The sequence below is a fragment of the Peromyscus leucopus genome, chromosome 6 (assembly GCF_004664715.2).
Source record: "Peromyscus leucopus breed LL Stock chromosome 6, UCI_PerLeu_2.1, whole genome shotgun sequence".
NCBI lineage: Eukaryota > Metazoa > Chordata > Mammalia > Rodentia > Cricetidae > Peromyscus > Peromyscus leucopus.
The window spans coordinates 66,115,210-66,129,360 of record NC_051068.1 but is presented as its reverse complement, the minus strand read 5'-3'; the positions used below and the strand labels follow the sequence as shown (position 1 = coordinate 66,129,360).

Below are 14,151 nucleotides of genomic sequence, written 5' to 3'. Positions count from 1 at the left end.
GAGATGAGCCTTTGACCTTCAGTTCTCAAAGAGTCTGCAGCTACCTTTTAAAAGAAGTTGGTTTTGATATGGTCACTAAAACAGTTGGGTTGATCTTGAACTCACCATGTAGCTGAGACTGACCAGGGCTTAATCCTGTCCCCCAAGTGCTAGATTACAGGCATGCTCCACTATGCCCCACTCTAGAAAGAAAATAATTTTTTAAAATTAATTTATTTTTTAAAGCAGGATTTTTCTGTTTAGCCTTTTGCTCTCCTGAAACTCACTCTGTAGACCAGGCTGGCCTCAAACTCAAGAGATTAGCCTGTCTCTGCCTCCCGAGTGCTGGGACTAAAGGTGTGTGCCACCACCGCCCGGCTTTAGAAAAAATAATTGTCAGACAGGAAAGACGACTCAGAGGTTAAGAGCACTGGCTGTTCTTCCAGAAGACGTGGGTTCTATTCCCAGCACCCATAGACATACATACCAGCAAAACGCCCATATACATAAAATTAAAATAAACATTCTTTTGCATATTTGTGTTTTATGTGATGCATTCATGTGTGTATGTGCTCCACATGCGTGCCTGGTGCCCATGGAGGTCAGAATATGGCATCAGGATCCCCTGGAACTGGAGTTAAGGATACTTGTGATCTACCATGTGTTGGTGCTGGGAACCAAATCCCAGGTCTTATGCAAGAGCAAGGGCTCATATCTGCTGAGGCGTCTCACCAGCTCCCAGCCATATTTTTGAAAAAGCCACTTTGTAGTCCTACCAAAGATGACATTTATTTGGTGATTGGAATTTCCTAGTCACCAAGAGAAAAGCTGACATGTATCTTAGTTCACACCTATGATTTCTGCGCTTGGAAGGTGGAGGCAGGATGACTGAGGCCATGAGTGTGAGACTTCCAAGATCCAAAAGGTAGGCCGGATCTGGTGGCATGCTCTAATCTCAGTACTGTGGGGGCCGAGGCAGGTGGACCTCTGACTCCAGGCCAGCCTGGGCTACAGAGTGAGACCCTTTCTAAGAGGGGTTGGGGAGGGGGTCAAGAAAAGGGGAAAGAAACAGGCACTTTCCAGGGGTGATAGCCTGGCCTCTGGTTAACAGGAAAGAGAAGGCAGGTGTAGATTAGAGAGAGGGGCAGTAGGAATGATATTTGGCTAAAACTGGCCTAACAGCAACAGTTAAGGCTAGAAGGTGAGAAGCCTTGACCACAAATGGGTTGTGGTGTTGCACTCCTGTATCCTAGCCCTTGGAGGCAGAGGCAGGAGGTTTTGGGTTCAAGGCCAGCCTGGGTTTCAGAATGAGACCCTACCTCAAAATCTCAAAGCAAAGCAACATCCCTCTGTTGAGTCACATTGACCAGGACAGGAACCGAGGAGGCTGAGGTATTTGAAGATTGGACTCAAACTGCAGAAAGATGGGGACCTTTTTTTTTTTTTTTTTCCTGTAGTTTTGGTGCCTGTTCTGGATCTTGCTCTGTAGCCCAGGCTGGCCCCAAACTCAAGAGATCCGCCTGGCTCTGTCTCCCAAGTGCTGGGCACTGCCCGGCGAAAGTTGGGGGTCTTGTCATGAGGGGGTTTGAGCCTCCCAGACAGCCGCAGATGGCTAACAGCAAAGGTTCCACAGCTTGCTTTCAGGGGAGGGCTGTATAGAGGTAGTTCAGGATGACCCGCCCACAGCCCCTTTTAGATGGCTGCTGCTTTCCAATCCCCCTGCCCTGAGACGACCACAAGTGACATTACTGACATCGCCGAGGGAGCGGGGAAATGGCAGTCGTGAGGATCAGTCACTATGGCCAAAGGCTGGGTCTGAGGACTGCTGGATCTGCATTGGGAACTGCCTGCACTCAGCAAGGCTTTCCACCGGGGAGCAGACTGTTGGCAGATGTGGAGCAGTCTGGGCCCGAGTGCCCGGAAGGGGCAGAAGGGTTGGTGGCTTAGTTTCTTTTCCTATTGATGTGATACGATATTCTGACAGAAACATCAAAGAGGAGAGGGTTTATCCCGGCTCACACTGCAGACATGTCATGGCAGGGGAGCCAAGGCAATAGGAGCCTGAAGCCACTGCTTCCGCCTTTCCAGGAAACAGCAGTGAGTGTGTGCTGCCTAGCTTCCTTTCTCCTCTCAGTCCAGGATCCCCAGGAACCGAAGGAACAGGTTCCATCCATAATTAAGGTGCATCTTCCCACACTGATGAGCAGTAGTCCCTCACAGACATTCTCAGAAGCTGGCCTTAATCTAGACACTGTCCCCACAGCACAGGTGTGCCTGGAGGCTTGTCCTTGGATGACTAGCTTCCGTCCGGTTGACACTAGCCGCAGCAGATGGAATGGCCAGAGAAGACTGAGCCGGTCCCCACCTCCCATGTGAGGAGCCTGGCTGGGGAGGAGAGGGACCTGCTCCCTATAACTCCCTTTCCGTCTTCAGGTGATTCTGCCTTTCATCTTGGGGCCGCATTGCAGCCCTAGACCTCAGGTCTGTAGTGAAGCCGGCAGGGCAGGGAGAGTCAGCATTGTGGATCTGTAGGCATAAGCTGGGGACTGAGCCCAGGTAGGCATAAGCTGGGGACTGAGCCCAGGGCCTTATGGATGCAAGGCAGGTGCCCTGCTTCTGAGTTATACCCACCCTGATTCCATCTTCAGGCCTGGGCTACCTCTGAGAGCCTTGGCAGGGCAGGGACCTTATCCTCATATTTGTGGGACCCCTTGGTATCAAGACTCTGTCACCTCCCCTCTCTGACCCCACAACCCTCTTTAGATGTCATGAAGGATCTCCAAAGCCCCTCAGTAGTCAAAGCTGTTCATGTGAGACCCATATATGCTGGTGAGGCCTCAGTCCCACTTCGTCTTTGGGGGCTACCTTTGATATGAGCCCAAAGGCTGCACTGTTGAACAGTAGAATGCCCCGAGGAGATACACCTGCCCACCACGCGCTATCTGGAAGCTTAGCGAAGCTCTTTGCTCTCTGACTTCCTGCTCTCATCCCCTGCTGCCTCAGTTACTCTTTTCTGCCTGCTCGGAACCTTCCCTGAAGTGACTACACAAGCGTCCTGTGAGACCTTTCTTGTGCTTTCAGCCTCCTCTCTGATTCTGGGGTGGAGGCACGTGTTCCCCGCTCTCATCTTCCAGGGCTTAGATCTTCAGCAGACAAGGAACCCTAACTGATGACTCAGCACCTACGGCTCTTCAGCCTCAGCCCAGGAGCGGAGAAGGGAAAGCTGGCTCGTCACCCGAGCTGGGGCTGGTGCCAGGCTGGGGGAGCTGCGAGGGTGGCAGCATCCTGCTGTCTGGAACAAACTGGAGGGAAGAGCCTGCGACCCAAAGGGCACGGGTTGCCTTAAATGAGCTTTAGCAGAATCAGGATGCCAGCCAGCTAGGGAGCAGCAGCAAAGGTCACGTCCAGGGACTCAGGGGACTCTGTCTGGAGCCAGCAGGACCATGCATGGCCAGCCTCGGAAAGCCTCCAGTGAGAGGGAAGCGAGACCTAAGGTAGCTCTCTCCCTGGCCACAACCCCGGAGGGGAGTTTTGCTCTGGGGCGGGAGGTCAGTCCTAAAGTGAGTCTGGACAGGGCAGGGAGAAGATACCCCAGGGTGGGGCAGGGAGAAGATACCCCAGGGTGGGGCAGGGAGAAGATACCCCAGGGTGGGGCAGGGCAGAGAATGGGCTCCTGAGTGAGGCAAGGGCCTAAGCCCAGGAGTTTCAGAAGTCCCAAGAGAATCACGGAGCTGTTTCAGGAGTTTGCATCTTCCAAGGGTTCACAAACTCCTAAGGTGCCCTCCTGAGTTTTACATCATCCCCCCCGCCCCCTCGTCTCTATAGCATTCACTCCCAGGTCCCTGGCTGCCCATCCAGCCTACCCCAGCTAGGGGAGAAGCGCTTGGCAAAGGGAGCCTGCCCTAGTGATTCTCAACTTCCAGCCCAAAGATCTATAACTTTGCCTAAGTGTCTTTGAACCCCTAGACCCCTGGGAACCACAGTGGGAGAGAGGAAAGGGTGGAGGAGCTGAAAGGACAGATTTCTGCGGAGGGAGATTGTTGGTGATGATTTATTAGCCAGACAAGAACCAACAAACAAATTCTAACATCTGTTCTCACCAAACCATCCCTCAGACAACAGTAGCATTGGACTAGGGCCCAGATTTGAAGGCTCAGAGGGCCAAGGTTGCCTAAAGGTTGCCAATTTCTTCAGGAGGAAAACCCAGGGCCTGGGAGGCAGGATGGCTTCCCTAGTACACTTCCTTGCATTGGGTTCGTGGTGACTCTCAGGAGAGCCAGGGTGTGTGCTGCTGTGATGAAGACCCCACATTTGTTCCTGTGACCTCCAGGCTGCTTTGGAGTAGGAGGGCAGGCTTGTTAAGGGGACAGGAGAAGCTGGGGTGCAGAGAGGCCCCAGTACAGAACTCTGGAAAGCAAGCAGGCTTGTTAGTTGAGGAAATCTCTTCTGTCTCTTGTGGAGAAGAGAGGATTCAGGCTGAGGACAGAGAACCCTGAACAGAGGTTTTAATCCTTGACCTTGGCCCAGGCATTCTCCCTCTCTGGCTTCGTTTCATTATTTGCACAATGAGGGAATTGAACTTAATTGATACGGGCAAAAGAAATGCCGCTCCTGCACCCACAGCAGACATCACTCATCAGTCACGGTGCTCTTTTCTGCTGAGCTTGGACGTGACCTTAATATCCTTTCCAATGCCGCGCTCTAGGCAGCCGAGACCAATGGATTGGAGTTGGCATGCGGCATGACACCTCCTTGCCATCCTTGCGGTAGATGAAGGAGCACAGCTCACCTGTAGTCTCTCCACCTGCCTTTCCTAAGAAAGGACCAGGTGAATATGAAGGTCTCAGGGCACAAAATACCCCAAGCTAGCCTCTCTCAGATCAGACATACTACCCGGTGATGAGGCCGGAGGGGAGCCAGGCCTGTTCTCTGTTCTGAAGCACCTGTCTGCACAGGGTATGCTTCCAGGGGAGGGCTGATGAGGAGGGAGAGGACCTTGCTCTGTCACAGAGTTCTCAGAATGCAGCTCTGGAGCACCTGTCTTCTGCAGACAGAAGGACAGCCCTGGCTCACACTGTCTGCCACTTTGGCTATATGCTGTCTCCAGGAAAAGGGATCTGGTCTTAACCCTTTGGCCTCCAGAGAGGGCATGTAGACTCCCGCCCATGTCCATTCATTCCCCCGTCTCTCCTCCTCTCCAGTCCCCCTCCCTTCCTAAGCACCTGCTTTGTGCCCAGCACTGGGCTGGTACTTTAGAGATAGCTGAGTATTCCCCAGGGCTGCCCCGAGTGAGTCATGCTGGGTGGGGAGAGGGGTGTCCCAGCCGGCCAGGGGCCCAGCAAGTGTGTTAGGAGGTCAGGCCAGGGAAGGCTTTCCAGGGAGAAGGGCAAACGGCCTCCAGGTGGGGTGAAGTGTTGCCAGGCAGCAGGTAGATAAGCTTGTAGGAGCTGCTATAGGCAGAGCAGGTGTGTGTAAGCTAGAAGAGGCTTGGTAGGTCTTGGTGAGTTTGGAGAAATGGAGTGCTCAAAGTGAGGCTGGTGATGTGGGATCTCACCTCAGTACGGAGGACCTGGGGGCGGGGGGGGGCAGCTGCTTCAGAAAGCCCATTCTGGCTTCCTCAGGGAAGAATGGGTCAGAAGTGACAGGCTTGGTTCGAAGGAGACCAGTTGAGAAGCTCTTAGAGAAACTGGGGTAGAGCTCAGAGGGTGAAGAGGTTTGTCTAGCTTCACAGGCCCCGAGCTTGATCCCTGGTGCTGTACGAGCCGCTCGGGAGCACGCACTTGTAATCCCAGCATGCAGGAAGTAGATGCTGTAGGGTCAGAAGTTCAAGGTCTATCGGCTTCGTAGTGAGACGGAAGCTTGATGCACACCCATCATCCCAGCATCCTTTGGAAGGCTGAAACAAGCAGCTCTCTGTAAGTGCCAGGCCAGTCTGGTCTACATAGTGACTTCCAGGCCGGCCAGTGAGCCCCTGTCTCAAAAATAACACCAACAAAAATATAGTTCCTGGAAAAGTCTTGATGAGAAAATGGCAGGGGCTGGAACTGGGGGAGAGGGCAGATGTTAGCGACCTACAGAGATTAAAGTAAAAAGGGTAGAGATGTTTAGGGACCCCACATCTCTGGTTGGAGAGCTAGGTTCTGGGAGGTAAGGATGTGGAACACAGGAGGACACTTTGTGTGTGTGTGTGTGTGTGTGTGTGAGAGAGAGAGAGAGAGAGAGAGAGAGAGAGAGAGAGAGAGAGAGAGAGAGAGAAGAAGGAGGGGGGAGGGAGGGGGGGGAGGGAGAGGAGAGAGAGAGAGAGAGAGAGAGAGAGAGAGAGAGAGAGAGAGGTATTGGCCTGAATGACATCTGAGTGGCTTTGGAACCAGGGGAATGTTGTGGAATATGTGTTTATGTAAAGATGTGTTGCATTTGTTTGTTGTGGAATATTTAACTACGTAAAGATGTGTTTCATTTGTTTATGTTGTGGAATATTTGTTTAACTATGTAAAGATGTATTGCTGTTTTACCTTGCCTGCCTACGGCACCTGATTGGTCTAATAAAAAAGCTGAATGACAGGGCTGGAGAGATGGCTCAGTGGTTAAGAGCACTGACTGCTCTTCCAGAGGATCCAGGTTCAATTCCCAGCAACCACATGGCAGCACACAACTGTCTAGCTCCTGTTTCAGGGGATTCAACACTCTCACTCAGACATACATTCAGGCAAAACACCAATGCACATAAAATATAAATAAATTTTTTTAAAAAGCTGAATTCAGCCAATAGTGAGGGAGGAGGTATAGGTGGGATTTGGGGCAGGGAGAATAAGCAGGAGGAGGAATTTAGGCTTGAGGGAGAAAGAAAAAGATGCCAGGGAGATGCCAGGGCCCAGTCAGCCAGACATGGGGGAAGCAGGAAAGTAGGACATACAGAATGACAGAAAAGTAAAAGGCCCCAAGGCAAAAGGTAGATGACTAGAAAGAGGTTAAATTAAGTTAAAAGAGTTAGTGGAACAAGCCTAAGCTGAGCCTGAGCATTCATGATTAATAATAACTCTCCATGTCTTTATTTGGGAGCTGGTTGGCAGCCCAAAGACAACACTAACTACATGGGGAGCCTGGATGGAGACAGGACTGTGAAGGCAGAAGGTGGCAGGGGGCCCAGGTGAGCTCAGCGGGCACAGGCAGAGCAGGGAACTTCGGTGCCCGCAGAGAGGAAGTCTGAGGAAGGACCTGAAGTATGGGGAGTCTGACTCATGGCATCACAATACCACTTCCAGATGTGACTGAAACTCTCAGTGGGGAGCCTGAAAGGGGTGAGCACAGGGGTGCAGTGGCCACTTCCTGAGTCCCCTGGGGGTGACAAGTGGGATTCCAAGTGTCTCTCTGTTTGAGGAAGGCCTGACAGTCAAGAGGCAGGCTGGGAGGAGGAAGGTTGAGGGAACCCTGTCTCCCTTAATTTTTTTTTTCTGAAGTAGGGGCAGGTAGGGCTTGGCAAAGGTGAGCCCGTGGGAATGTCCAGGAGAGCAGACAGAGCAGTCTCAGGCCTGGAGCTGGGCCAAGGTTTCCGGCCGCATGGACCACTCCATTCCTCTTCAGCCCGCCGACTTCACCTTGCCCTGCTGTTCAGGAGGGGCTCCCTCTTTCTGCTGGCCTTCTTGAACTTTTCTTCCCTGGTACCGCCTTTGCCTGGCCTCCTGAGACAGGCCTGGACCAGCACTTCTGGAGGATGGGGTGCCCAGTGGGTGCCACTCCTGATGGCCCCTCTACCTCAGCGTAGATATTACTGGGGGCTTCTCCAGGGCTGCCCCGCCCCATGGCGTAGAAGGCTATGGGTTCATCAGGCTCCTGGTAGATGGGGTGAACGGGTAGAGCCCGATGGGGTCGGGAAGTAGGACGCGTATAGACTTCAAGAGGAAGCTGAGGCTTGGCTGGGATGGGAGGCCTGGGTCTGGATCCCTGTGAAGTCTAGGAGAAAAGGCAAGGCCAGGGAAGAGAAGTGATGAGAACCATAGAGACAACGTCTAAGCTCAGGCCTGTCTCAGCCTGAGCCTCCACCATGCGGTCCCTACCTTCCTGGCCTCTCCCTCTGTCCTGTGTCCCCTCTCCAGAGGCTGATCCCCTCTCCAGAGGCTGACCCCCTCTCCAGAGGCTGATCCTCTCTCCAGAGGCTGATCCCCTCTCCAGAGGCTGACCCCCTCTCCAGAGGCTGATCCCCTCTCCAGAGGCTGACCCCCTCTCCAGAGGCTGACCCCCTCTCCAGAGGCTGACCCCCTCTCCAGAGGCTGATTCCCTCTCCAGATGCTGACCCCCTCTCCAGAGGCTGGTCCCCACTCATCTCATCTCGTACCTCCTTGGCTTGGGAGGCCCACACTTCCTCTTTGTGTGCTGGGGCCTGGGCCTGCCCCTGTTGGATGAGCAGGCTGCTCTGGCTGTCTGGATCGTCCTGTCTTTTGCTTCCAGAGTCTGATTCGGTCCTCAGGGAAAGTCCAGCCGGCTGGGCTGTCTGCAGGGAGAGAAGGAGGTCTGAAGGACTGAGGTGGGGTGGGGATGACGGGCAGTGGAGGAAAAACAGGGCTGCGAGGCAGGGAGAGCTGAAGAGAGAAGTGTGGCATGGGCCAAGTTCTCTGTGTGAGGAAGAGGGAGAGAAGGTGTTGAGGCCTGGGGACTGTGGATGGAAGTGAACTCTGGTCACAGGCGGGCCGAGCACTGAACTTCATCTAGAATACAGGGCCCAGACAGTCTTTATGCTCGTGGCTGCAGAAACAGGAGGGTTTAGGAGAATTTACCTTCAAAACAATCTGCATGGGGGGGAGAGACCTCCATGACATCTGGGCCTTATTTCTTCAGGCTCAAGAAGTTTAATATGTGAAGACAGAAACTAAATGTCTAGGGGCAGAGACCACCTCGGGAGAGATGAGCCTTCCCTGGTAACTACCCCTAGGTAGTTATTCCCTGGTAACTACCCCTGAGTAGTTAAGCTTTTAGTTCAGCATTAAGGCTAGCCTTATGAAGGGCTCCATGTGCCCTCTGCTTCCGGATGCCACGGCCATCCTCAGGCTCCTACGATCCACTCAAGGCTTTCTAGATCCAAATGAGCACTCTTCCTCCTGGTGTTCACCTGTACTTCCCTGCCCGTCCCCCAGGAAGCCGTATATTCACCCTGCTGCCCAATCGGCAGGAAAATCAGCCTCAGTTCCTCACCACCTCCGACCTCAAACCCAACCGAAGATCAGCTCTGCCTCGGCCGGTCTCTCACTTCTGCACATCTTCTCCAGGCTCTCCCACAGCCAGCACCGTCGTTAGGTGCGTGACTCCCCCACCCCGCACGGAATCCTTCCACTCTCTGCAGCCTCTTTGCCCCTCTCTCCATCCACACACAGGCTTCCTGCTCTAGAAGGACCCACACCTTCAAGCTCGGTTAGTGTTGGGCCCAGTTCCCATTCTGACCTTTGTCCCAGACTGGATCCAGCTCTGTGGCCTCCAGCTGCTTTTCTCCTGTGGATCTGGGGATTGAACCCAGGGCCCGGAGCCAGACAAGGCCCTCTAGCTACACCCCGACCCCCAGCCTCCTACTTGACACACGTTTCTCTCTGGGTAAGACATGCTCCTCTTCTCATTTTCATCCCAACATCTTCCTGCTTCCTCATCTAGTTCTGCTGTCAGCTCCACCTTCTCACCAGCCAGCAGACCCTTTTGGAGGAGCAGGCTGCTCCCCTGCACTAGCCCACCCCCTCACCTGAAACACCTTAGCCGTCTCCCTCTCCAGCCGCCCTGCCTGGCCCTCATGAACTTGTCTGGTCAGGCCTTTGCTTCTAACTGTCCAGTGTAATCCGACCTGGAATAGCACCTCAGACCCTCGGAAGAGCCGCAGGCCCCTTACCCCACTCTTCTGACCCCATTTCCGGCTCTCCGTCCATCAGCCACCCTGATCCACCCACGGCAGCTCCCTCACTGCTCATCATTCTCCAACACCTCAAACAACCTCCCACTCCGGGGCCTTTGTGGCTGTTACTTTCGCTCCAAATGCTCTGCCTCCAGCTGTCTTCAAACCTCCCTCTTCCACGCATTCAGGTCTCTGTTTCGATGTCCCCAGCTTCTCTGCTGTCCCTGTGCGAGACAGTGCCAACCCTGGGACTCTCCGTTCGCTAACCCTCTTCCTAACCCTCACTGCTTCTGCGATCGGTTTGTTCTCTGTGTTGCTCATGGAGTCAGTCTTGTCCTAGAACAGCTGCCTCGTGAAGCCCAGGATAGCTTTGGGGTCACTGTTTATTTCCTCAGTGTTTGGAGCCACTCTTAACACACAGTGGTCAGAGGCACCCGCACTTTTTGAAGGTGGGGGCCCCTTGACAATTCCTGCCAAGCGAAGTGGTGGGCCTTGCATCCCCTGGCTTCCGCCACAGTCTCCGCACTTGACGCCATCATTGGACTGTCTGTCGTTGCTACGGTAAGTAAGGTTTATGAGAGAGGTGCCCTCTTGTCATGGCCATAGTTCTGTTTACAGGACCTCTCCTCCTCACCCTTGCTCCGGAGACTCAGTAAACCTAGCTTAATTTAACCTGATTGCCTCGCTTGCCTCCCTTTGCCCTGCTGGTCTGGTCATGGGCCTTTCTGGAAGAGGCGTGGGTAGGCAAGTGTGCCGGGTCATGGGTTGGGATGAGGAAGGCAGATGCCAGTAGCCTGGACCTGACTGTGATCCTGGAGGGGGCGGCAACGACAACATGGGCCTCAGTTGTGGGTTTAGGGTAAGGGCTCACCTGGCGGGCAAGGGGCTGGGTGAGCGTCTCCCCATAGGGGCTGAGGGGAAACTCTGTGTAGTGTTGAAGCAGGTCCTGAAGCTGCGCGTGCGCACTGTCTTCGCCCAGCACCACGTGACGCCCGTCCCCGAGCTGGGCAAGGAGGAAGTGACGGCAGCAGGTCCGGCTCCTGGAGGGGCCACTTTGAGTCAGACACACCCTTTCTCCCCCTGCCACGCTGAGGGGAGAGCCCCGAACCCTCCTTGGAGAGTGCGGGTCGGCACAGGAGCCTGCCCCTTGGTTAGCACAAAGCCCCACATCCGGGTGGCCGAAGACGGCCCCTTACCTGTAGGATAGCACGAAGGTCACCGTGCTCTCGCTGAAGCGCACCAGATAGCATCCTTGAGGCTGAGGCTGCAGCAGCCTCTCGGCTTCCCTGTACAGTTGGAGAGAAGTGTGGGGTCAGTTCGGACCCTTGCGACCTCCTTTCTGTCTCTCAGGCTCTCCTGAGGGAACCCTCACCCCCCACCAAGCAAGTATATCACGGCTAGGTGGAGATGAGGGGTTCCCTGCTCAGAGGGCCCTGGGCTTCATCCTGCAGGACCGTCTGGAGGGGGAGCCCCAGCCTCAATAGGCATGGCTGGAAGTCGGAACCTGGACTACGGAGATGAAGGAAAAGTGGGGTTGAGAAATGGAGGGTCGGCAAGGGTAGGAAGAAAGAGGAGAGGGCTGGACGGAGCTGACGGAGATGGAGGGAGAGGGGCTGAAAATAGGAGGCCTAGAGCCAGTAGGGTAAACGAGCCTCGGGAGAGAAACTGAGGCACAGAGCGGACTGAACCAGAGCTCCCCCTCAGCGAAAGGCCTGGGAAACTGGAGTCCTTCCTAGCTGTCATGATTTCCGGACTGACTCAGATCCACAGCCCCTGTGCCTTCTCGGGGTTTCGTCCCCTGTGACTCACCTCCTGGTGATGAAGCCGTGGAACCAAACAGGGGCGGTCCTGAGCAAGAGCCAGTGGGCCTGGGTCTTCTGGACCCATGCTCGGGTCTCAGCTTGCAGCGACAGGTCTCCTTTCCCAGGTACCTCTTCCTCCTTGTGAGCATTCCCTAGGACCCAGGCGGCTCCTGGGGCTGAGGCAGGAGCCTGGACATGAGAGACGTCAGGGACAGAAGCAGCCATGATTAGAGGGCTTCTGACCCCAAGCTGCCTCCTTTTTTATCTTCATATGGGTCCCTCCACCTATTTTAGGGTCAGATTGTCCAGAAAGTCCTTCCCAAGGCCACTGACGTAGATTTCTTCTGGCCTTCTGATGGCCTTCCATCCTGGCCCCAGAGGGCAGGGGATGGTATAGGAAGTCGCCCCAGGCAGGAGGGGGGGCCTCTTCTCTGGTAAAGGACATTGAGCTGGTGACTGGGAGGGCAAGGGATTGAAACAGGATCTTACGTGTTTGGGGCATTTCACGGAGGTGCTGACCCAGAGTGCAGACAGCGGCATCAGTGCCTGACCTGATCCCGGTCACCTGCTGACTGGGCCTGAGCTTTCCAGAGCCACAGAAACTGAGGCAGGTGGAAGGCTGTGCACAGGAAGGAGGCGCCCCACTTCCTCCTCCTCTGCACCCGTCCCTGTCCGCAGCCTGCCTCTCATCCCTGCTGCCTTTCTTCTCGGCCCTGTCTCCGTGTGCTTGCCCTCATCCTTGAGGGGGTGGGAGTGGATGAGGCAACTGTACCCCTCCATGTTTCTACTTACCACCGTGTGTGTGGCCCTGGGGCTCAGCTGAACCTCCTGTTCCTTCAGAGCCTGCATGCTGGGCTTGCTCCCCAAATTCAGGCCCTGGCATCTCCCCTGGGTCAAGTTCATGGGCTGGAAGGTGCTGAAGGTGGGGCAGGGGGCTTCATGATTCCCTGTGGGAACGAAGGGGGTTGCCGGGGTTTCTCGGGGGTGGCCGTGGTGCCCCTCCCTCTCTCCTGTACCCCAGGCTTAGAGTGTCTCTCAAACATCCCTGAAGGGGCTTTTCCTGACAGGGGCAGTCATGACGACAGCGTAAGTGTAAGCGTGTGCCAGGGAAGTGGGTGGCAATCTCAGGGACGGGAGTAAAGAGTCAAGCGGGTCCAGAGGGCCTGACGGCCAAAGAAGGCTCGTCAATAAAGAAGAAACCCTGGGAACGAGGCTGGCCTTCTGACGGCCTGGAAGCTGTGTGGAGAGGTGAATCCCTTCAGGCCAGGCCCTCTCCTGTCCAGGTTCTTCCGCCTGTTATCTTCTTTTACCCTTTTGTTCCAGTCTCCTAAAAATCTCAAAAGACCCTGTCCCTTGCCTGCAGGGATGCATAGTAGGGAGCCCCCCAAGATGGAGCAGGCGTTGTGGACACTATGGCCGCTCTGGCTTGGGTCAGCTGCTGTAACTGGGATGTGGGAGCTCAGGCCCAGGAAGGCCGAAGGGGTAGGAGAGTCTTGAACTTCACACGTACCTTGGGGGCATGTCTGAGCCAAGCAGAACTCCATAGAGGCAGGTGTGGGTGCTCTCAAGAGAGGTGCACACTCGCCAGCAGCTCATCTCTCCTCTCACTCCTTCCCCCAGGGACAGGAAACGTCGTCGCTTTACCCACCTCCTCGGTCATGAAGCGGACCCACGTCATGGAAAGCCCAGGAAGACGACAGACAGTCCTGGCCCTGGAAGGCCGGCAACGGGGTGCTGGGGGCTTACTCTACTAAGTGTTGAGGAGGTCTTGCTATCTGACCGTTCTCCCTTCTCTGAAAGCGTTCTACCAGTTCTCAGAGATTCATAGAATTTTGCTTTGAGGAGAGACGTGAAGACGGAGGGGCAGGGCAGCCACAGGAAGGATGTGGGTTAGACTGCTGGAAGAATTTTGCTGTGTGTATGTGTCTGTGTTTATGTGATATATGTGTTATACCACAGGTGCACTTACCCATGTGTGTACATGGAAACTAAAGGGTGAAGCGAGATCTTCCTCATCCACTCTCGGCCGTATATTCTGAGACAGGGTCTTTCAGTGAGCCTTGAGCTTATAATTTCAGCTGGACTGACTGGTCACTTAACCCCTTGGGATTCACCTATCTCCCCTTAAACCAGCATTGGGGTTTCAGGCATGTGCCCAGTTTTTATGTGCACACTGAAGCTCCCAACTCGGGTCCACAAACCTGTACAGCAGGGGCTTTGCCCATGGAGCCATTGCTCCGGAGGCTGGGGGGATGACTTATAGCCAAATGAGATCCGTGAGACACTGAGTTCAAGAAAAGGAGCCTTGCCGGGCGGTGGTGGCGCACGCCTTTAATCCCAGCACTTGGGAGGCAGAGGCAGGTGGATCTCTGTGAGTTCGAGGCCAGCCTGGACTACCAAGTGAGTCCCAGGAAAGGTGCAAAGCTACACAGAGAAACCCTGTCTTGAAAAAAAAAAAAAAAAAAAAAAAAAAAAAAAAGAAAAGAAAAGAAGCCTGACATC

The 14,151-nt window shown here is 54.6% G+C and overlaps 1 protein-coding gene across 1 annotated transcript; it reads right to left on the bottom strand.

Moving 5' to 3' along the window:
- Nucleotides 1–7,164: 7,164 nt before the first annotated feature.
- Sh2d2a (SH2 domain containing 2A) lies at nt 7,165–13,502 on the bottom strand. The gene is made up of 7 exons (XM_028857669.2): nt 13,160–13,502; nt 12,442–12,596; nt 11,657–11,838; nt 11,044–11,133; nt 10,719–10,887; nt 8,312–8,467; nt 7,165–7,929 (listed from the first exon to the last, which is right to left on the bottom strand). Exons 1-7 carry the CDS (start codon nt 13,191–13,193, stop codon nt 7,588–7,590), a joined length of 1,128 nt encoding a protein of 375 aa, XP_028713502.1. The 5' UTR covers nt 13,194–13,502; the 3' UTR covers nt 7,165–7,587.
- Nucleotides 13,503–14,151: the final 649 nt, after the last annotated feature.